Source organism: Amia ocellicauda, chromosome 15 (genome assembly GCF_036373705.1).
Source record: "Amia ocellicauda isolate fAmiCal2 chromosome 15, fAmiCal2.hap1, whole genome shotgun sequence".
NCBI lineage: Eukaryota > Metazoa > Chordata > Actinopteri > Amiiformes > Amiidae > Amia > Amia ocellicauda.
This window is the reverse complement of record NC_089864.1, coordinates 24756002-24778534: the sequence shown is the minus strand read 5'-3', so window position 1 is coordinate 24778534 and position 22533 is coordinate 24756002. Positions and strand designations below refer to the sequence as shown.

Sequence of the window (22533 nt, the reverse complement as noted above, 5' to 3'; positions counted from 1 at the left end):
AAAATAATTGGGAACTGTAGTGCTTTCGTCTGAACAATGTAATATATAATACAACTTACAACTTTCTGGTGGCAGTAAGGTCATTCCACCCACATCTAGCATGTAGTTTGGATCTGAAAGCTTTACTCCATGGTGATGCTTACTGTGAATCAGACATTGGCAACTGCCTACATATGCAAAAGAAAATGGTGGTGGAATGTCTTTGAATGATTTTTGGCTTATTTCCCAGTTTAACACCAAAGGTTAAGATATATTTGTTAAATCAGTGAATGCTGAAAAAGGTGTTTCTTTATATGTCAAATTTCAAAGAACAAATTGACATTATGAAAAATGTTTGTTATATATGCTTAATTGTAAATGTAATGTACTAGAACTTCCCTTGCCTGAAATCATTATTATTAGTGAGCCTTTAAAATATGAATATGGTGTACAGCTCAAATGTATTGTGAATATATTTCATAGTATGATTTATGTGTTTTGATAGTACATAATTACAATTTATTAATAATTACACATTATCTAGATTAATACTGAATACAACATATTACTAACAAAACCATGATTAAATTAATGTTAGTCATATCATATGTTTGTGCAATTCAACAAACTTATGCACTGCTTTTGTAACAGAATGACTAATTGAGATGGAAGACTGAAATATTAAAAACCATATCATGCAAAGTTCAAGGCAATTACAAGGTAATTTAAATAATATGTTTCTATGTTCCTTAAATATAGGCTCACAAACACAATGTATTGTCAAATTTAAAAACCCATAATCCATTCTAAGGTGTAGCTGGTTTCTATAATGTAACGTTAATTGGTCATTTTCAGTTTCAGAACCACCCTTTTTTGGTTTCATTCAGAAATCTTGTAATTACTTTCAGAAGTAGTCACTGTCTCTCTGCACATCTGAAAGCCCACGAGGACAAGAAGCATGTGTGCAAAGCCAGGATACATTTCCATCATATACAATCTGCAAATATGAAATTACTTTACTTGCAACTCGTATATTTATGTTATAAATGTTTGTAACTTATATGCATAATGTATTTACATACATTATGTTTTACTGGCTCATAATGTGTATTAAGAACAAAATGATGTTGTTGGGGAATCTAAATATTTTTTATGTAGCCTTTTTTAATACAGAGCTTACAGTGGTTCTCAAAAGTATTCACCCCCTGTGGACTTTTCCACATTTCATTGTGTTACAACAGCATATGTGGATGAGTCTCTACCAGCTTTGCACATCTGGACACAGCAATTTTTGCCCATTCTTCTTTGTAAATTTGGATGGGGACCTTTGTTGAACAGAAATTTTCAACTTTTTTCAAGTACAGAGAAATTCTTGAAGAAAACCTGCTGAAGTCTGCAAGAGACCTGGGAAGATTAATCTTCCAGCAGGACAATGACCCCAAACATACAGCCAAAGCCACTCTGGAGTGTCTTTAAAACAAAAAGGTCAATGTCCTGGAGTGGCCCAGTCAAAACCCGGACCTCAATCCAATTGAGAAAATGTGGAAAGAAAATTGCTGTTCACCAAAGGTCCCCATCCAACTTGAGCAAATTTACAAAGACGAATGGGCAAAAATTGCTGTGTCCAGATGTGCAAAGCTGGTAGAGACTCATCCACATAGACTCATGGCTGTAATTGCTGCCAAAGGTGCCTCTACCAAATATTGACTGAAGGGGGTGATTACTTATGCATTCAATTATGTTCTGTTTTGTATTTGTAATTAATTTAGTACAATTTGCAGATTATATTTTTCACTTTGACATTATGGACATTTTCTGTGTTGATCAGGGGCAAAAACTCCTGATTAAATCCATTCTGATTTCATGTAACACAATGACATGTGGAAAAGTCCATGGGGGGTGAATACTTTTGAGAGACAATGTACTCTTTCTGTCTCTATGTACAGTGAGCAACTTAATCTCTCTGACCATTATAGTATTTAATCACTTATTCACAAATCTTTGTGGTGGGTGGACTCAAATCACACCATTTGTGTTATTTTAGAAGGTTTAACCAAAAAAAAAAGAATGAGGAAAGCACTGCTTTAATTAACATTGGACTATTTGTCTTCAATTTCTGTCTTCACATTATAGATACCTTACAAGTTCTCACAGTGGGTCCTTTTGTTGTTGTATTTTATAGACAACATAATCTATACAAGTATTCCTGTTCTGGTTGATTTGTCAACACAACCCACAGTAACCACAATGCTAAAGTAAAATCCAGCGGCCATTATTGCGTGTAGTAGTGAAATCGAGCCTGCTTTCGAGCAGAAGAAACAGTGTGGATCACCGCAGCATGGTACCTCCTTCTGAAAGTAGCTTAGAAACAAAAGACACTTTCAGCACACACCCAGTCGCAGAGATTAGAGAGCCGGGGCCTGCTACAAAGGAGGCTGGCTTTGGCTACAGTTAAATGGCACGTGGCACAGTCCTTGATACTTATCATGTGCATCAGGTGCTTTTGGTCGGTTTCCTATTCTTTAAAACATACACCCACCCCCTCTTCCCCCCTTTACAAATACAAAGAACATATTGTATCTGCCAATGTTAAACTGAATCCATTCATCTTGGCAGAGCATGATTTAAAAATAAGAATCCCGCCCCACGCTTTTGCAAGTTTCAAATCAGCAAAAATGCCAACAACTTCAGTGTATTTGTATAGGACCTTCTCCCTCACTACTTCAGACATGGAGGAATTCAGATTTAAAAATTTAAACAAAATAGGCCTCGATATCTGCTCAGTATTACTACACACACATACTAGAACAATGCAGTACATGTTATACATAATGTGCATTTAAAAAATATTTAAACAAGAGAAGAAACATTAGAATCCATTAGCAGTAACAATTTAATACCACTGGGCCTGCTAAAAGACAGAAACAAATTTGAATGAAACAGAAAGGCAGGAGAAACCAAGAGTCATGAAAGGCAGAAGCAAAGTTATGAGAGACAGAAGGAAAGAAAGAGAGAAACAGGGTGAACGGAGGAAGCGGGGCAGAAGAGAGTCGTGGAGAGTCATTTTTTCAGCTCCAGGAGAGGGGGAGAAAACAGGTGTCTCCAGTCGTGGTCCAGATGTGCATGGTTTTTTTTTGTGTGTATTTTTTTCTGAACTCATATTTAAAACCGTTTAGAGAAACGGAAACTTTCAAGAGGAACAGGGGCGAGAGTTCCTTGTTGGACTGGACTTCTGAACAAATATAGACCATAACTTAAAGAAAGGATTGTATATTTGTATTGTTTGACTGAAATATGAATACAGGGTAAATTACAACCATTAGATGTTAATTTCACCTTTAAAAAAGCTTTCCAGATAATGGCTGCCACAACACTGCTAGAGTTACTCTCACAGCAGCTGTATAAACTCCTTGATCAACTCCTGTAACAGTATTTCAACTGTAACTCGCAGGGGTCATTTTTCACAGCATGAAGCCAATGTTTTTGTGTAACCCAAGGTGTAAAATTGTGTATATCAGTACAACTTTGTGTTTTTACATGAACAGATCAGACGTTTTCAACTCAATATCCAGCAGCTGTTGTGCCAGTCCCCGACTCAATTCACGGTGCCATGAAAAATCAACCCCTACGTTCTGCATTCATTTGTTTTTTCACATATCAGCCTTGATAATGATGTGTTTTCACTTGGAAGCAATACAGCTAAAATAATGTAATCTTTGGCAATCGGTTACCCTTTGTAGTGAAATTTGCTGGTATTTCTGAGGAGTCCCTTTGATCTCTTCCGTGGCACATCACCACAGCAAATACTAAAAGTGGCATAAGCAGACAAGTGGTAGACACTTGTAAAAAAAACTAAAAACTAAACATATTAAAAAAACATTTGCATAGGTATGGCTTGGGATGGCATACCTTCTGACATGGCATTGGGATTTGTATGGGCACTCAGCATCAATGCCACGATTTCACAAAAACTATTGACTATATTGAAAATTACTTGTCATGCAATTCCAATTACAGGGAAGCTTGAGCTAATAAATCTGGAAGGCAAAAGTGCACCCAATGAACTTCTGAACCAACATATGCAGAGCTTTAAAGGTTACCATGATTATCATTGTCAAATGTTTTTTGTCCCATGTTTCCAACAGTGTAACACATGGCCCCCATTTCCCCCACCCCAACAACAAACAAACAAAGCAAAAAGGGCCTCCAGATGTTTTAGTGTACAATGCACTTCATAATAGGTCATGTGTACATCTGTTGACAGGTAGAGAAAAGGAAACGATTGATCTTTCCTTTAATAACCTGCGAGTGTATATTAGTGTTGTACAGTGACTTCACTTTGAACGTTTCCAATTAACCAAGCATGTGTCCCGATTCAGCAGTGTTTTATCTGGGGTTGTTCTTTTCGGCGTGTTCCAACCACATGGCATACATTGTGTATTGTGTCAGGAAACTGGAGTACAAATTTACTGAAAGGAAACAATAACAATGAAAAGTAGAAGTCAGACAACGCAGTAATCCAGTCACCTGACCTGACCCTGGCGCTGTTTGCAGGACAGAGGAAGGGAGGGTGGCAGACGGATGATTTTTAGAATCAACAAACAGGTTTTATGGAACAAGTGTGGAAACGAAGGTCAGGAAAAAGAAAATGAGCAGTGATTGCGCGTGTAGGTAGCTGTGCAATGAAGCTGTGCAAGTCTGAAAAATATACTGAAATGCAAATTGACTGCATTTGTATGGGTGAATGTCACATTTAATGGTGTGAGAAAAAACAAATAGCTAATAGATCTATCTCCATGTTTATGAAAAGGAAGTTTAGTTATTTAGAATTGCTCTGAAATGGATTTTGGATATCGTCCATTATTTTACAGTAATTTTGCAATCAGATTTGAAATTCACATTGTGCTGCACTTCATATAACTGACAATTAGAATCCCCTATGTTTTTATTGTTGATTTTCCTGTATACTTATATACTGGAACAAAATATCTATCTTTTTAGGCATAATATGCTCTTTATTTTATTTCATTTTGTTTAAGTGTTTTCAACTGCAACTGTATTGTTTATGTCCAAGAGAAATAACATTTCAGATTGCAATGTAGGTTTAAATTTGAATGCCCATAATAAACAGTAGATGAGATTAGCAAGTGAATTATTTGAAACTCCCAATCCCCTCACCTAAAACCCTTAAGCATCCATTTCTTCCAACAGATGGCAGTGTGAATCATGTAAACAGCTTATCACAGACACATCTTTCTCCATATTTGTGTGTGTGTGTGTGGGGGGGGAAGGTGTTATTTAATTGTTTTTGTTTGGACAGTGTTAAGGTGTTGTTTTGCCCTGATCATTACAATTATTGCCAAAAAGCAACACTTATTCTAACCCTTGTCACGACTGAATGCTACTGGTTTGTTTTCGTGAGAGCAACTGCTTAATCTTACAAATAAGAAAAGCTTGACAACAATTGAGAAACAAACACTTTAAATCACTTTAAGCCCAAAGTTTCAGATTTGATCCCCCAGTAAATACATCCATTCATATTGTTTTCAATAGACACCTCAGGCAATGCTGTAAAGCTTTAGGAAAAATGTATTATCACCACATAATATGAGTGTTCGTATTTTCAGATGTCAGAAGATAAATTTGTTTACAACTTCTGAAGATGACATGCTTGTACAACCTTGAAATACTCTGCATTTACAATAGCACAGTTTCAGTATTGCTTCAGTCTTCTTACAGTACTTTTTAGATCTAATCAGATTAGTCATCATTGCCAGACCAGGCTTCATCAGAATTAAGAATGAAAAAAAGCTTATTGCAAGTGCAGCTAGCGGATGAGGAATGAGACAAGACTGAAAGAGCAAAGTTTGTGTTAAAGGAAAGGAAAGCATGACAAGATCACTAGTTAGACAGCAAGTTCCTCCAGTGTTCAGCTGTTTCACACACATCATAATATTATTACGTTTTTTGTAGTGTATAAATATAAATGCATTAATATAGCACAGAAGATCTCCGTATTCTTGTTCGGGTGGTGCAAGACTCAAGTACAAGCTGTCCTGCCCACCCACAGAAAAAACAAGATAAAGAAGCCTATCCTGAAAATACATTTACAATATTAATTAAAAACTGGTTTGAAATGAAAATGGGTTCCATTTAAATATTTGAATTGGTTTAACTGACGGATTTATTAGTCCACATATATTTACATTTGTGTAATTGGATGAGTTGCCGTGTCAGTATTGTTTGTAGGGACCCCAGGGCTGAATGACAAGACTCATTACTATAGGAGTGTGTTGTGCTCCTTCAGAGGAGTACTAGCTAAAAACATGTGCCTGTAATCAATGCTCTTGTCCTGCTCATTTCATCAGCACACAAACATATACACAATACGAATGCTGCCAAGCCAGTTTGGTTGGTCTCAGCTCGGCCAAGGTCCCTCAGGACAGTCGAATTTATGGCAAACCACCAGGAAAGAACTATAGGGAGCCGATTCGGTACTTCTGGATTCTGTATGCTGCTTCCTTTTCAGAATTTGCATATTAAAAACCACCCTCATTACATATGCACAGCCTAGAGTCTTCTCAATCCCAGGGAAATGTACGTGCACTTAGGGACTTTATTATTATTTGGTGACGTTTGGTGCCACCAAAATGTGAAGACAGTGTTACACACACTTCTTGTATTTACTTAAGCTGTGAATTATGAAATCTATTAACATGTATTATTTGATTCAAGTTCATTTATTATTTTGACCTTTTTTTATTATTATTATTTTTATTTCTTGGCAGACGCCCTTATATAGGGCGACTTACAACATAAGACCTTATTAATCAAAATGTCCTTTACACACAAGTGTTTATTAAAGGAAGTATATTGTGCAATTATTTAAGTCTGGTGTTGGATCTTATGTTAGACATATAAAGCTTATGTCCTTTTACTTGAAATGTCAGGCCTTAATCCTTGTTTCTGGGTCCAGAATCTCCAGTACTTAAACCAGGACAGAAATGTATGCAAAAATCTTTTACAACCTTAAATATGAACATTTTTTGCCTGATATTGAGGTCCTGTAGGAGTCTTTCAGGTCACAAAATGCCTACCCTGTGCATTTCTTCCCCGAACACTAATACCAGGCTTAAAGGCATTCTGCTCCATGTTATTAATGTTTTTATTCTGGGTTTGATGTGAAAGTATCTTTGTAAGCGTGGTATCTATTTCAAGAAGGCCTGGGTGAATAAGATCATTAAGAACAGTGCTGTTGTTTTCCACTATCAACTTTTCCCCTTGTGCTACATGTGAAGCTAAGCATCGTCTTGTTCTCTTGTTCACACAGAAAGATAAAGATTATGGCCAGGGGGGGGGGGGGGGCTGGGGTGTTTTGCTACCATGGAGATCAGGACTTGTGTGCCATTTGTTTATGGACAGCTGATGGTTCACCTGTCCACATATCACATGTCTCCAGTGCTGAAAGACTAACAGGTTTCCCTTAAGTACACTTCATAGTGTCACAGCAAACTGGAATAGCCTGTTTTGATGTTCAGCTACTTCAAATTGACAGTGAGAAAAGCTTGAAAAAGTTGTACACATTGCAGTGAATACAGTTAAGGTTTTAGACCATATTAGAGTGGTCTTAAAATGTGTCTTTAGGAGATGTCAAAAGGTGGTAAAACACTATGGTTGCAATGTTCCAACATTCTTCTGTTAAGATGTAGTCCATCCAGTTTGTACAGGTCCCATCTATCGCAGAAGAAAGCCCAATATCTGCAACCTGAGCACCAGCCAGGCAAGATACCATGCTATCTAGTACACACTGTGTGATCTATACCTCTAAGAATCGAGTCTCCTACTATAACTACCTCCCTGTTCTGGGGGGGAGTGTGCACCATGGTGCTCTGGTGCTCAATTGACCTCCCATCACCCTCTGAGCTGTCACTGTCCAACTTGGTGTCTAGCATTTGGAACCTGTTGGGCATTTCTAGTCTCTAAGTGCACGCCCTTTTCTGCAGTTATGACCTACTGTAACCCAGCTGTTCTCTATACTTTCCTGCTCTACGGTCTCCACTCTCCTAGGTTTTGGCGTGCACCCTATCTCTCTCATGGGCTGATTGACTAATTTTTCCATATCACTAATACAGTACAGATCAATAAGCTGAGCCTCAAGATCACGGACCTTGATCTCTAGGAGTTAACATGCTGACAACGTTCACAAATGAAATCTTCTTAGAGGAGTTCATCCAGGAAGGCAATAATTCTGCAAACCTGTTTTTGAATTTGAAACCCTAAAAACCCTAAAAACTCTTGGTTTTTGCCCCATAATTCAACCGCTTGTCTTTTTTTGGTACCAAGAACCAGCACAGCTATTTCTTTGATTGAAATGAAATGAAAAAAATGCTTTCTCCAGCTGCTCTGTGACTTTCTTGTGTAGTGTAGTACAAACAGGGCAGTGCTACTTCCACAAAATATTTGCGCTTCTGCAGTTCATATTTGGGATGAATTGTTTTCAGCATCTTTATGAACCCATTCTTTTCAACTGTGTAGATGGGGACCATATCTTTTATGATTTAAACTGTCTGTAATTTCCTTCCAATTCCTGTCATATGGGATGACATTGGAAAATGAAGCAGCTAATGTTACCTGCCTTTTAGCAAGGGATTTGGGAGTGGGACAGGAGCTTGCGTCTGTATCCCGCAGTGCCACACTTTGCTCCCATTGTACTGCGTGTTTGTGTCGCAGGTGCTGGAATAGGTTTGTTGTGCTGCAACTTTTACTTGCAATAGACTTTCAACAAACGATAGACTTCTAAAACTTTACATAGCACAGTGTTTTGCTCGACGTCAAATTTCACAAAACCGAACCACTTCCATATCAATGAGGTGACATTACTGCCTTTTTTCATAACTATCTCATCGGCGTTGATTGCTGCCATCTTCATAGTGAGTCTGACTGGCAATAGATACAGATGGATAAGAGTACTTAGCAGAAGTGGGACTCTACCATTGATTGCTGTTTAATTAGCGTAAAATAAGATGCAGCATTTGCGCACCTCAATTTAAAGATTGTACACATCGTGCAAAAACATAAATTCTAATTTAATTAATTAATTTGATTTATTGCCCAGCCCTAGGTGTAGCCTACACTAAATTTTTATGGTGTTTTTTTGTTTGTTTTTTGGATTCTATGTAGCACCTTTTGGTTCTTGCAACCAAATTTGGAACCATTTATGAGAAAAGGGCTCCATGAATGAAGAAAAGAACCTTCAAGGAGCCTTTATTAATTAATTAATTAGCAGACATTTTAAAAGTAATAAGTTGTATTAAAGTGACAAGATTTCATGTGTATAGCTGCTTAATTCACTGTTTGTCTTCAAACTTCCCTTTCTAGTTGTTAATTGTTGCTTGATGAGATCATAATGATCTGCCCTTCCTTAAGTTAATATTAGATATTGTAGTACTAGAGGGCAGCTGCTCTGGCATTAGCATAAGGGAACAGAGGCATGCTGGGAGCGGCCCTCCACAGGGTAATGGACCCTGGTGGACTGGACTGAGGGGGGTTGGTCGGTTTGTAAATGGTTGTGTGGGTGTTATTGTGTGTGAGTTGGCCTGTGAGTCCCTTACCCTTGTGGTGTGCACTTTGTCTGTCTCACCCTGGCCTCGTCAGAAGGAGCCTGGTACAGCCCCCCTGACTTCATTCAGAACATCTTTTTTCCATCATAATTTGTGCCATAATAGAAACTGGTATGAACCTATCCTGAAAACGGTGTCTTGTTGTATTCTATTGCCTGGCAGTTCTCTTGTGAACGTTTAAACACTTGTGATGCAGACACCCAACCTCAACATCTGTCTAATCTGTGTCTTGACATATCTTTTCAGTGAATATACTGTATAGCTGCAACTTAAATGTGTTTTGAAATCTTTAAACTGTGGTTTTCAAGTGAAGGGGAGATTAAGATTCTTGATAATGGTATCTTTGCTAAGAACAATCGTTCTTTTATACCAGAAGAGTCCCTTTCATTACATTGTGAAGGTGGTTATGGTGAGAGGCAAGAAAGTGTAGCAGCTCATCCGAAATTAATGCAATACAATGCCGTACACTGAATGAATTGCAATATGTGAAATTCACTCCTACATGGCTTTTTCATTTCTTGGTATGTTCCATGCATAGCTTTTTTTAAGTCAAATATATATATATATATATTTTAATGTATTTAGATTTCCCAAATACCCACCACCCTCTTTTACATATCTGTTTGGAAACTTTAGTTTTTACACCTGACTCATGTTGCCACTTTGTTACTGATCTGGCTAATAGAAACTGAAGTCTCACATGCAGTGTCCTCTGAGAAGGACACTGTTTACTGTTGGGCCACTTGCCTATTTTTCCACTCTCTGAAACACAGAGTCAAAAGACAGACACTACTCCCACGGATGTTGACAACATCCCCACAGACTCTGTCTGTCAGTCAGTCATCCTCCAAACTGTGGGATTCATTCTACACTCCAGGCATATGTTTTCCTCCCGGCAAGCCCTAAACCCTATCCGTACAGGACTAAAAAAACATCACATTTGCAGGTGGCTTCAGATTTTTTTATTGACATCAAATAAATGTGTTCCTGTTTCAATTGTCCCATTGTTCCTACTCCAATATATTTTTTCTTAGAGCTCCACTGACTGTTTAAAAATGTTAAACTCAGTTTTAAAGTTTTTACTCCCATGATAATTGACAATGTCAATGCTTTGTTAGAATAAGGAGCATTATTTTTAGGTTTTTGGCCTCCACACTGTTGTAGGGTAGGTGGAAATAAAGATATCAGAAATTGATGCTTTCAGCAAACATCTGAATGTATTTATGCCTATATATGTGCAGCAATACTGTAGCTATTTATTTTATGTTTCTAAGACACTGGTATCCTAAACTAAACATACAGCCAAATTGAAACAAATCTGTCTCAAATGGTAATTTCGGTGTTTTGGTCTTGACTTAGTTAGTTTTGCAATTCATTTTAAATTGTTAATTTGATCCTAATCCTTTCTTATAGATCACATGAAATAGAGGCTTCTCTGCCTACAATGTTGCACGTAATGACAAATTATCTGAATTTTCTTGATGTGAACTAGTTTAGGTTACTAGACACCATTTGACCAACTTAATTTAACTAAATTTACCCTTCTCCAAAGAGTCACAAGGAGCAGTGTAACCTCACCACTCTGATTATGCCAGCCACTGTTCAGTTTATACAGAGTCTTTGTTTTAATACCTGTTGCTTTACCAGAGAGGAGGGTAGATTGGTTGACAGCACCAATGCCTTACTTGACATTTTGGATGTGGAGTCAAGAAGGCCGTTCCTTTTTGCAGTTACATGTGGGTGTTTGCTTGGCACATAGTGAGCCGCACATTTGCCTGCTGTGGTTCCTGCATCATTGCTTCTTAATGCACCTGGTTCACTTTGCAAGAGAAAGTATGTCATGTAAGAAAGTAAATGTGAATAAATAAGAGTGGTTTGAAGAAGCAGCGTATGCTAAAGAGCAAAAACGAATATCACATTCCATGTTGAAAGTGCTCATCCATTAATGTCAGCCTGAACATAAACGAGGAGCCCAACAATCTACAATATTGAGACTTGGCTGTTCTCCATAAACATAAAGTAGCTGCAACATCAGTGGTGTGTACATCTCAATCAATTTCCCTACAGTTTAAATCAACCATATACTGCTTCATCTGTGGTTCAGCCCAGAGCTCTGTGCAGATATATACATTGAAAAATAATTGCATTTCCTTTTTTCTTTTCTTTACACAAGGTCACACAGATGGACCAGAAAGTAGAGGACATCTTAAAGATCTTGGTGGACCAGTTTAAACCACAGCCAGAGCTTCTGCAGAAGGCAGCACCAGTGAGTCCTAGACTGTCCGTTATGAAGCGCATGGGATGCAGTTTTGACGAAGGCCAATGATATCACAAGTTTCACTTGAGGAAATCTGCAGTGAGGTCAGCCAGTCGACTTCTACCAAGTGAAAGAAGTTCTAGTTCCAAAGCATTTGTTTCGAAGAGACACTAAAGGCTGGAGGTGTCTTGTCTAAATGAAGGCCATTAAATACAGAGAAGAGACCACCTGACTTTTGGACATGAGGATCAATGTGAAAGGAACTCAAATTTTTAATACATTTCCTAAAGAGACAATTTGAAATAGATCATTTTCAGAGTGTAACCAATTTGAAGGCTGTTTGCTCTGACAACCACACATTGAAAATGTTGTGAAAAATGTGTTTATTTATTTATTTATTCAATTTATTGTTTATTTGTTTCTTTGTTTCAGAATTTGTGTCCAGACGCTCAGGGGTATTTTCATAGCTTTCAAAGTATTGTGAAAGTTTCAAGATGTAAATTTACCAATGAGAACAAATAAAATGCTGTTTAATACTTCCCACAGTTTGGAAATGATACCTTTTTAATTTGGACATACACAAAATGGGACATCTTTAGCAATGGAGAAAAACACTACATGATTAGTCATTAAACATTCAACTGAAAAGCAAGTACAAATTTATAAATTAATGTTTAAATTAAATGGCAGACTGGCACACAACTGGTATATTTTTATGTTAGAGCAAAATAAAACAATAGATGTTAGCAATCATTCTTGTTTTTCTATATCTTGCTGGTATATATATAAAAAAGTTTAATCTCTCTCATGATGACTCAAATTCGTAAAGCATTGGGTTGCCTGCAAATGCGTGGGTGCAGTGATAATCTATAAATTAGCAGAAATGCATTTTAATGAGTTAAAACCATGTGAACAAGGCTTTCGAACATCCTGTCCCTTCTAAATAGCTTTGTGTAATAGCTAACTATACAATCAACAGATAGCTTACAAGTACTAAATGAGGTGAATGTAAGACAATAAATAGGTTGCATTCAGACAAATGCCCCCCACATGAATGTGTAAAGCAATAACAGGTAAGTGTTTTAATCTAATAAATCTGCTAATTCACTATATTGCCAAAAGTATGTGGACACCTGCTCATTGAACATCTCATTCCAAAATCATGGGCATTAATATGGAGTTGTAACATGGTGATCTTAGGCTTGTGAGTGGCTGCTCAGCCATGGAAACCCATTTCCGGAAGCTCCCGATGAACAGTTCTTGTGCTGACGTTGCTTCCACAGGCAATTTGGAACTTGGTAGTGATTGTTGCAACCGAAGACAGATGATTTGTACACGCCGCTACGCCCTTCAGCACTCGGCGGTCCTATTCTGTGAGCTTGTGTGGCCTTCCACTTCGCAGCTGAGCTGTTGTTGCTCCTAGATGTTTCCACTTCACGATAACAGCACTTACAGTTGACCTGGGTAGCTCTAGCAGGGCAGACATTTGACAAACTGACTTGTTGGAAAGGTGGCATCCTATGACGGTGCCATGTTGAAAGTCACTGAGCTCTTCGGTACGTGCATTCTACTGCCAATGTTTGTCTAAAGAGATTGCATAGCTGTGTGCTTGATTTTATACACCTGTCAGCAATGGGTGTGGCTGAAATAGCTGAGTCCACTAATTAGAAGGGATGTCCACATACTTTTGGCCATATAGTGTAGGTTAATGTTTCAATCTACTAAAACTCTTTCAGCACACTGGATGGATGCATCTGTGACATGAATGAATAAATCATGATTATCTTTTCAGATGAAGATGTTTAGAAGATGAAAACGTGCTTATTCAGTTTGGGGTGAATGACGTGTCTAGTTAGAGCATAACACTTAGTGACAATGTTGTTTATTTTGTTATAAAGCACATTTTTACAACCAAGACACATCACAGACTACTTTGGATTTTGTTTTGTTTTGTGTTTGACATTTCCCAACATTATCCAGGCGGGATGCAGTCCTAACATTCAGCTTCAGTAAGAAAAGTCATGACAAATTCCAACCAAAAAGCAAAAGTTGTAATGGTAAAGAAGGAAACAAAACTGATGCTGAACTTTAGATCCTAATAAAGACTTTGGCACTGCTCAAATAAAAGCAATTCTTTCTTAAACTGTTTCCTTTACGTGTGCGAGGAAAGTTTATGATTATTTTCAATTGGCACCATTAACAGACTGTATTCGGCAGTGTATACGTGCTACTTCCAGATCTGCACAGTTGTTAGCTGTCATTGCCATATTCGTGCCAGAAGTCTCATAAGCATTTATCTTTAAGTTCAGAGGAGTGACAAAAAAGGGCTGTAGGAAACATTCTGTAGCTGATTTATGACTCAGGTTCAGCTAATAAAAATAGCAAAACAGGCATGACATGGCTTTACAAAGTATTCCAGGAATACAAAGAGGAAAAGTGAGAGTTATGGGAAGTTGTGCAGCAATTTAGCTTCAAGTGCCAAGATTTTCAGTTGGATACTAGGCCCTGCATTTCCATTGAAGAAAAAAAGGCTTCTCCGTTTCGCAATGTGCTCTCATATTTAAATGAGCCCCCATAACGAAAAACAAAACAAAATACAGATATTAAGATTCACATTCATTTTCAAAATTACTTACAACAGACTTTGAAAGGGTGCTGACATAAGTCCTTAATATGGTGTCTATAAAAGAGCAGTTAAAGCTTAAATGCTGACTATCAAGAATTAGTCTGTATCTCCTGATTGAATCCAGTACAGATAACACTTGGCCACCATATCCTATTGTTATATAATTGTTTGTTCAGCAAATACAGCTTTAAATAACAGAAGATAATGATTATTGTTACTTTCAGTTGTATTTCCAGAAAATGATCCTGAAATCAGAAAGTGTCATTACAATTGTCATACAAAATTGACAGAAAGCCTTAGATGAATGCAAACCACTTATTCCACACGGGAAGTCTTAAATATTGGCTTGTCTTCTTGTTGTTATTGTTGTTTTTTACAGATGTTTTATTTTTCAGATATTTGTTAGGCCTCTGGTCCAGTAGGAATACAAAGGAAACATGACATATTTCCAGAAATGAATGAACATATGCATTTGACTGTTCAGTCACTTGTATGTTTTTGTAAGAGTTGTTAACAGTGTTGCCTTATATTTAATAGCATGGGGAAATCTGATCTAATATTGATCATTGTGGTTAACGATTGCTTGCAGAATGTAACTGTAGACAATTGTCAAAAAGAAAGCACAATAAAATGAGATTTACAAGACACTTTGTGCCATAGTCACACCATATCTGTCCAGTGCATTCACTACTTATTGAACATATTGTAAATTAAATCAAATAAAACAGCTTTAGTTAGAAATTAAGTGATCTTCATGAAAAATGTCTTTCCAAACTATGTCTTATCATAACAAGAGTGGGTTGAATACAATGTCCCTTCTTCGGTATTGAAAATCCTTGTTATTATAATTATAATTCATTATCTGGGTCTGGTGCAAGCGCTGGTGGTGGTGAATCATCGCTGATTTTGGTGTATGCCATTGTTCTTCAGTTTCCTGTTGCTGTCCGGTTTTCATCAAAAAGAGGTTATACTAATAAGAATCATCATCAATATTATTATTAGTCTAGACAGTGTAGCAGAAACAGTACAGTTTGCTGATTTGAAGTTCATCCAAGTGGTAATTGAGCACCTAATTCTATCTGCATTTTCAGCTAACCCCTTTAAGGTCACCACATAAGCACTAGTGTTTCTCACACTGTTTTGGCATCTCACTGGTTAATTTTGTTTATCTGTTAGTGCCATATTATGATGCTTTATGTCATGTTTTCAATGTTGTGACTATTTATACTGGTTCATATTACATTATTTAATTTACCCCAGCAAGTTTATCCCCACAATATGAGATTTTCTATTCTGATGTAATACATGTGCAGTTCAATAAATGCAGTTTAATCATGATATATTAGTGTTGCAAATTCGATTTAAAAATCAAATAAGGGATAGTGGTGCTGGACTTGTTGTAATACCTCTGAGGTCTATGATTTTGTTTCTTGCTTGTTATATCCCACTGCATGTATTTGGTTCAATTTGTCTTCAATATTTGTACTGCAGATCTCCGCTTTAAAACATTTCCCTATAAATTCACAGGTATTCTCACAAATGCCGATTTCAAGTACTGTTGGAGAAAAGTTATTTGATTATCTACACCTAAGGCCCTTCAAACCTTCGAGGAGTCGAGCTGTGACTGGCGTTTGAAGTAAGTCTTTGTATAATTATTTTATGTTGACCAGGGCACGTCATTTAGCTGTAAAACTATGGAAAAGTCCAGGAAAAACCCAGCTGTATAAAAGCATAATTGTATGTAATAAAAAAAGGTGCTATCTTGTAAATTGTAAGTTGCCTGGATATGGGTGTCTGCTAAGAAATATAATATTAATATAATACAAAATGGAAATGTATTGATATTAAGGCTGCCAATATTGTGTTTATATCACTAAGATGGCTACTTTCACAATGTACCTGTGATTTAAAAAAACAGGTGTTGTGTTGTTTGCATAACACATCTGTATCTTTTTGTTTTATTATTTTACTTTGTATTAAACATTTAATCAAGAGTCCACTGTAATACACATGTATATTGAATACAGTGAATTGAATTGCACTGCTATACTGTTGTAGATTAATATGTAGTCCTAGGGTGGTTAGTAAAAGGCAATGCTTTGGGCTCATCACTAAATACTGCCTTTTGTATTGTGTTGTTGGTTCACCCACGTAACTGATATTAAAGCACACAGCAGGACATTGTTCAAAGACAGTAGGATGTTGTTTACTCTATCAGAGGGATACATTCACAGTGAAAGAACAACAGTAATATCAAGTGAATACACTATAAAATGAAAACACAGCACTTTTGTATTGTCTTGGGTTGTATGAACAAAGCAAGGTTTCATACACAGTGATGCATTGAAGCATACAAAGTTCTGTCAAAGTCAGTCATGTACATCGGCTAACTGGACCTCCCGTGACCGTTTGCTTATGATTGGTTTAATATTAACAGGTTTCAGCTTTTAACCAATCACCAAGTTATGGCTGTGATATGTATATGAAAGAAATGGTACCAAAAAGATCTGAATAATTGGCTTTTATGAATTTATCGATTGATTTCTGTGTATTGTTTTTGATCTTTTCTTGATGGCTCTAGATTGGTGACTTTCAACTTCCTTCCTTGCAGGATTGTGATGTGAGACAGAGACTATGGTTTATACAGCAACCGGAAAGATCTGCAACCACAACTGGTTCTTCATGTATTTCCTTGTGTACATATTTTGTACTTATGCATATAATTAGTGAAGTGAGTACTTAGGGAAATAATTACTGAGGACTGGCAACTATCCAGCTACTCTAGTAATATTTCTGTCCTGTTCTCATCACTGACTGAATGAAGCTCTAAGTGTCTTTATTAGGTTATACTGTGTGACCTTCTCATATGTTTGCACCTGATGGCCTCTAAAAGACTAGAGTAATTCTGCATGCTGTGAAATGTTGTGAGTGAAAATGCTCTGGACTTTAGAATAGAAAGAAGTTGTGTTTTTGTGCGATTGTCACAATGACAATACCCTACAAAGCCAGGCTGTTGGATAGGTAAGACAAAGGCGGAGGAAATCATTAAAAAAACAAAACATAGATGCATTGCTGGGGCTGATTTCTGTGTCAAGTGAATCTCATGTCAAGTTTCTATGTCAGGTTGTTAACAAACACTCTGCCTGCTGCTTCACAGAAAAACACACTTTTCTGAAACCTACAGAATGGCTCTATGTGTCACCAGGGCAAATTCTGCACCGAATATACACTCACGTAAAGGATTATTAGGAACACCTGTTCAATTTCTCATTAATGCAATTATCTAACCAACCAATCACATGGCAGTTGCTTCAATGCATTTAGGGGTGTGGTCCTGGTCAAGACAATCTCCTGAACTCCAAACTGAATGTCTGAATGGGAAAGAAAGGTGATTTAAGCAATTTTGAGCGTGGCATGGTTGTTGGTGCCAGACGGGCCGGTCTGAGTATTTCACAATCTGCTCAGTTACTGGGATTTTCACGCACAACCATTTCTAGGGTTTACAAAGAATGGTGTGAAAAGGGAAAAACATCCAGTATGCGGCAGTCCTGTGGGCAAAAATGCCTTGTTGATGCTAGAGGTCAGAGGAGAATGGGCCGACTGATTCAAGCTGATAGAAGAGCAACTTTGACTGAAATAACCACTCGTTACAACCGAGGTATGCAGGAAAGCATTTGTGAAGCCACAACACGTACAACCTTGAGGCGGATGGGCTACAACAGCAGAAGACCCCACCGGGTACCACTCATCTCCACTACAAATAGGAAAAAGAGGCTACAATTTGCACAAGCTCAAGGGATGTTTACTTGGCACACTTTAGGCCCCTTAGTGCCAATTGGGCATCGTTTAAATGCCACGGCCTACCTGAGCATTGTTTCTGACCATGTCCATCCCTTTATGACCACCATGTACCCATTCTCTGATGGCTACTTCCAGCAGGATAATGCACCATGTCACAAAGGTCGAATCATTTCAAATTGGTTTCTTGAACATGACAATGAGTTCACTGTACTAAACTGGCCCCCACAGTCACCAGATCTCAAGCCAATAGAGCATCTTTGGGATGTGGTGGAACGGGAGCTTCGTGCCCTGGATGTGCATCCCACAAATCTCCATCAACTGCAAGATGCTATCCTATCAATATGGGCCAACATTTCTAAAGAATGCTTTCAGCACCTTGTTGAATCAATGCCACGTAGAATTAAGGCAGTTCTGAAGGCGAAAGGGGGTCAAACACAGTATTAGTATGGTGTTCCTAATAATCCTTTAGGTGAGTGTATATACAACTATCTTGTGCATAAATACTGAGCAAAATTACCTTCTTTTTTAAATACTGTTGATGTTGGAAAAACGTCAACACAACCTGTGTTTAGCCCCTGGGGTGGGTGTGAATGTACAGTTTTCTTTGATATAAGACTGTTTTCAAAAACTCTGCGTGTTATGGTTTTGTTAATCTAATAAGAGACCTCATGAAAATATGATGCTGGTGTTTGGAGAAGGAGTTCCATACCATTGTAACTTGTGGCTCAGGGATTTGTGAAATTCCAGTACTGGATCAAATTCTAAAATGAGATGTACTAGCCATTGCATAAAGCCTGGGATTATGAATTGTTCGGTGACAGAATGTCATTAACAGGATATTTAAATTTTAATATCAAATTAAGTTTCAATCAGCAAGGATGGAGTGTGAATCCTGAGAATAAAAGCTTCATGTGAACAGTGGCCTACCTTAGGATACATTTTGAAGGTATAAATAGCAAATTAACCTGAAGTTCGGAGAGGACACTAAAATATGAAGTAACTATACCCTTTTTCACAGCTGCTTAAAAGTGAATTATCTTCCTTCTGTTGCTGTATCTCATGTTTGTCCTTTTCACCGCCCCTTTGGAGTCACAAACCACATAGCTGGTGACCTTGCTGCAAAAATGGCAGCCCCTGTGTCAAAGGTTATCGGGCCTCTGAACCATCTTTCTTAATACATAAGCATCACACAATAAAGATGGCATTATACTGTGGAAGTGGACTGGTACTGTTGATGGCAAACTTGCTCATTTGAAAGCAGATATGTAAGTGAACAGGTGTGGGGGTGGCTGAGTAGGTCCTCAGAGCAGCTGACATCAGGCATGCCATCTCGAGTCCCTAAATAGCTGAGACCAGACGACAGTTGGGAAATGCCTGTTGTTTATTCAAGTGACTTTCGGGTTTTGAGAGAGGATCGCAGATGCATCACCCTGAGCCAGCAGGAAAGGAAGGTGTTCCTTCAGCTGAAACAGAAGCGTCAGTGTGGCAAAGAAGTGCTTTATCATGATAGATCACCAATTGGAGAGGAAACATAAACCTCTCTGTCAATGGAACAAACTAAATGCTTTTTTTTAACACCATACTGTAGGCCAGATCTTACATAACAGTGACATGTGACAGACCAACCACCCCTCCCAAGGTAGCTCCCATCATCTGTCTAAATTGACAATGACCCTTTGACCAACCAAACCTGTTCCACTGGGGTTACGATAGTGCTTGTGAAAGGTACACCATAGCAAAGTACTGGAGACATTTTTTCTCACATGGTCTTCCCTGTTCTGCGAAGATTGATCACACAAAGATTGATCTTCGAGACGCACTACAGTCATATGTCAAGCCTGTAGTATTGAAATATGTAATCTGCCAACTAAGGAGTCCTCTAAAACAGTGGCTAGATCCAAAACTGAACCCTGTTTGTTTTTTCTTCATTTTTTGGTGGTGGTGTTTGTATTTTTAAAAGCTTGAAAGTGTGAAATGTGATGTGAAGAAACAGAGCAGCATAATCTAACCTAGGCAATTTTACAAGTGCTCCCAGGCTTGGCTCTGATGTCATGGCGAAGCAGCTGTAGGCCACAAACCTCAGGGCACACATGCTGTTATGTAAAGGGACAGTAAAAAGGACAGACACTCTCCAGTTAAGTAGGTCGCATTGCAGAGGACTTTTCTTCCAGACAGACAGAAAATTCCTGGCTGAAACTGGAACTACATCAGTAGTGTGGTTGGGCTGGCCAGTCTGAATGGTATTTAAAGCATGGGACAGCTGCAGGCACCCTGCTACTGTGGAAACATCAAGCAGGCTGCTGCAATGAGGAGTATGCTAGGCCCGGGTTTGTAGATGGATGGATTTGCTGGGGAACAAAGCTTGGGACTCAGTTTGTTTTCCTTTATTCAAATTTCTTTGAGATTTTGAGCTAAGAAAATGCCTTGTGTCCTCCTGTCTGAATAATGCATGCTGAGATCTGACTTATGGATATCTGCCATTCCCCATCCCCTCAGCTCCCAGTTGTAAGTAACAAAGGATCAGGTTCACATTCTAGTGCTCATGCTGGAATTATTTAAATGATGTGACTATTCCAAAATCAGGAACATAATAGTGATCTGCCATGCCTGGATGGATACACCAAGAATCTAGACTCATCAAGATCTTTGCATATTTCAAAACTGTTCAAGACAACTTCAGAATACAAAAAAAGGAACCAAAAGTTATGAACTCATACGAGGACATGGACAAGCAATTAATGATATTTCAGTATTTGGGGAACAGACAGGATTTTTCCATATCAGTGAAAAGAAAATGCAATTTTAATTGTAAATTTAGATAGTTTATAATTTCCGTGGGTCAATAAAAAGGCCTTTACGTGTCTGGCTGTTTCTATCTTTCATGTTACACTCCAGGCCAACTGCAATAAATCCTTGCCAGTAGGAATCCAGAGGGATGAGAACCCAAAACATTGGCCTGTCCATGATTAGGATCACATATGAGAAACATGGACATGGCGAAGTTATGACACTTTTCTCAGATCGGACACTGATAAGCAGCTCTCACACTGTCTAGAGAAAGCAGGACTATCTGGAGCTTTAACACCCAGGTGTGATTTTTAAAACTCTTTCCAGTTCCCTTCATTGCTTGTTAGTACCTTAAAAACAGTTACAAACTAGGCAATGACTATAGATTGCACAAATAAGAAAAAAAGTTCAAATGAATGTCGATAAGAAACAGATGGGACTTTATTCTTCCAAAACACAAGAGCCGTTTTTTAAACCTTTGTTCCCTGGGGGTATGCCAAGCATTAACTCATACTTAGGACTCTTGAGGTAACAAGTTTGCATTTAGCCTGCCAGTTTTAAATATCCCCGTTTTTTGTTATTCTCTGAAGCAGGATAAAATTAGCCCTGTACTAATTTTATCTTAAACACTACCTTTCTACTTTGTCTGAATTCGACCCTGCAGCCCTAGTGCATGCAAGCATCTGCCCATCGTGTGGATTGGCTGCCCTCTCTGCTCACTATGAGATGTTAGGAAGCTTGGCACTCATGGAAATGACTTTACATCACCATGTTCCAGGATAATTAAGTCTTCAGGGGGTCTAGGTGGGCCTTCAAGCTAATTGACTGGCCTTTCAGATCTGGGGGCCTGAGTTAATACCTGGCATTGGACGCTCAAGACATTAGTTTGGTGATCTCATCTCAATATGTAGTGCATGTTTTGGCTTGGACTGAGAGGTAGAACTAAGTTTTGGATGATAGTCTTGTAGTAGACTTTTTCCTTTAGCGAAGTTAAGATATAGCAGGGGCTGTGTTGAATCCTAGCCTGTTGACAGAATAGTGGGCTGTCTGTAAGGAGCCTGCTAAGGAACAAACCTCCTAACCCCCAAGTGTCTGTTAGCATGATTCAGCCGCCTCATGTGTCAGTAAAATTGCCACGTTCCATTAAATAAAAATATATTCAGCACTATTGCGGATTAATACACAGTCATCATGACCTGACCAGCAGAATGTGACAGTCATATGATTTCCACACATTGTGAGCTGTCATCACTGGGTGCTGGTAACTGGTATTAATACGGAACTGTTTGGTGTCATCTCCTGGTTGCAAAGCGTTTTCCTGCACTGTCCTGGAAAAAGCATTTATGAATTCCCAGACACTTGATCCTACGACTGAAATGACATGCTTTTCCATGATTCCCTGAGGAAAGCCTAGTGCTGGTGGACAGAGATTTTGTTTTTTTCCCCTGTGTTATTCAAGCATT

At 38.2% G+C, this 22533-nt stretch overlaps 1 protein-coding gene across 1 annotated transcript in view; it reads left to right on the top strand.

The window, feature by feature from the left end:
- Positions 1-12395, top strand: part of kcnq1.2 (potassium voltage-gated channel, KQT-like subfamily, member 1.2) — a 234762-nt gene extending 222367 nt beyond the window's left edge. The window contains exon 19 of the mRNA XM_066724383.1: positions 11773-12395. Coding sequence (XP_066580480.1) covers positions 11773-11925 — 153 coding nt within the window. The 3' untranslated portion in view covers positions 11926-12395. The remainder of the gene's footprint in view (positions 1-11772) is intronic.
- Positions 12396-22533: the final 10138 nt, after the last annotated feature.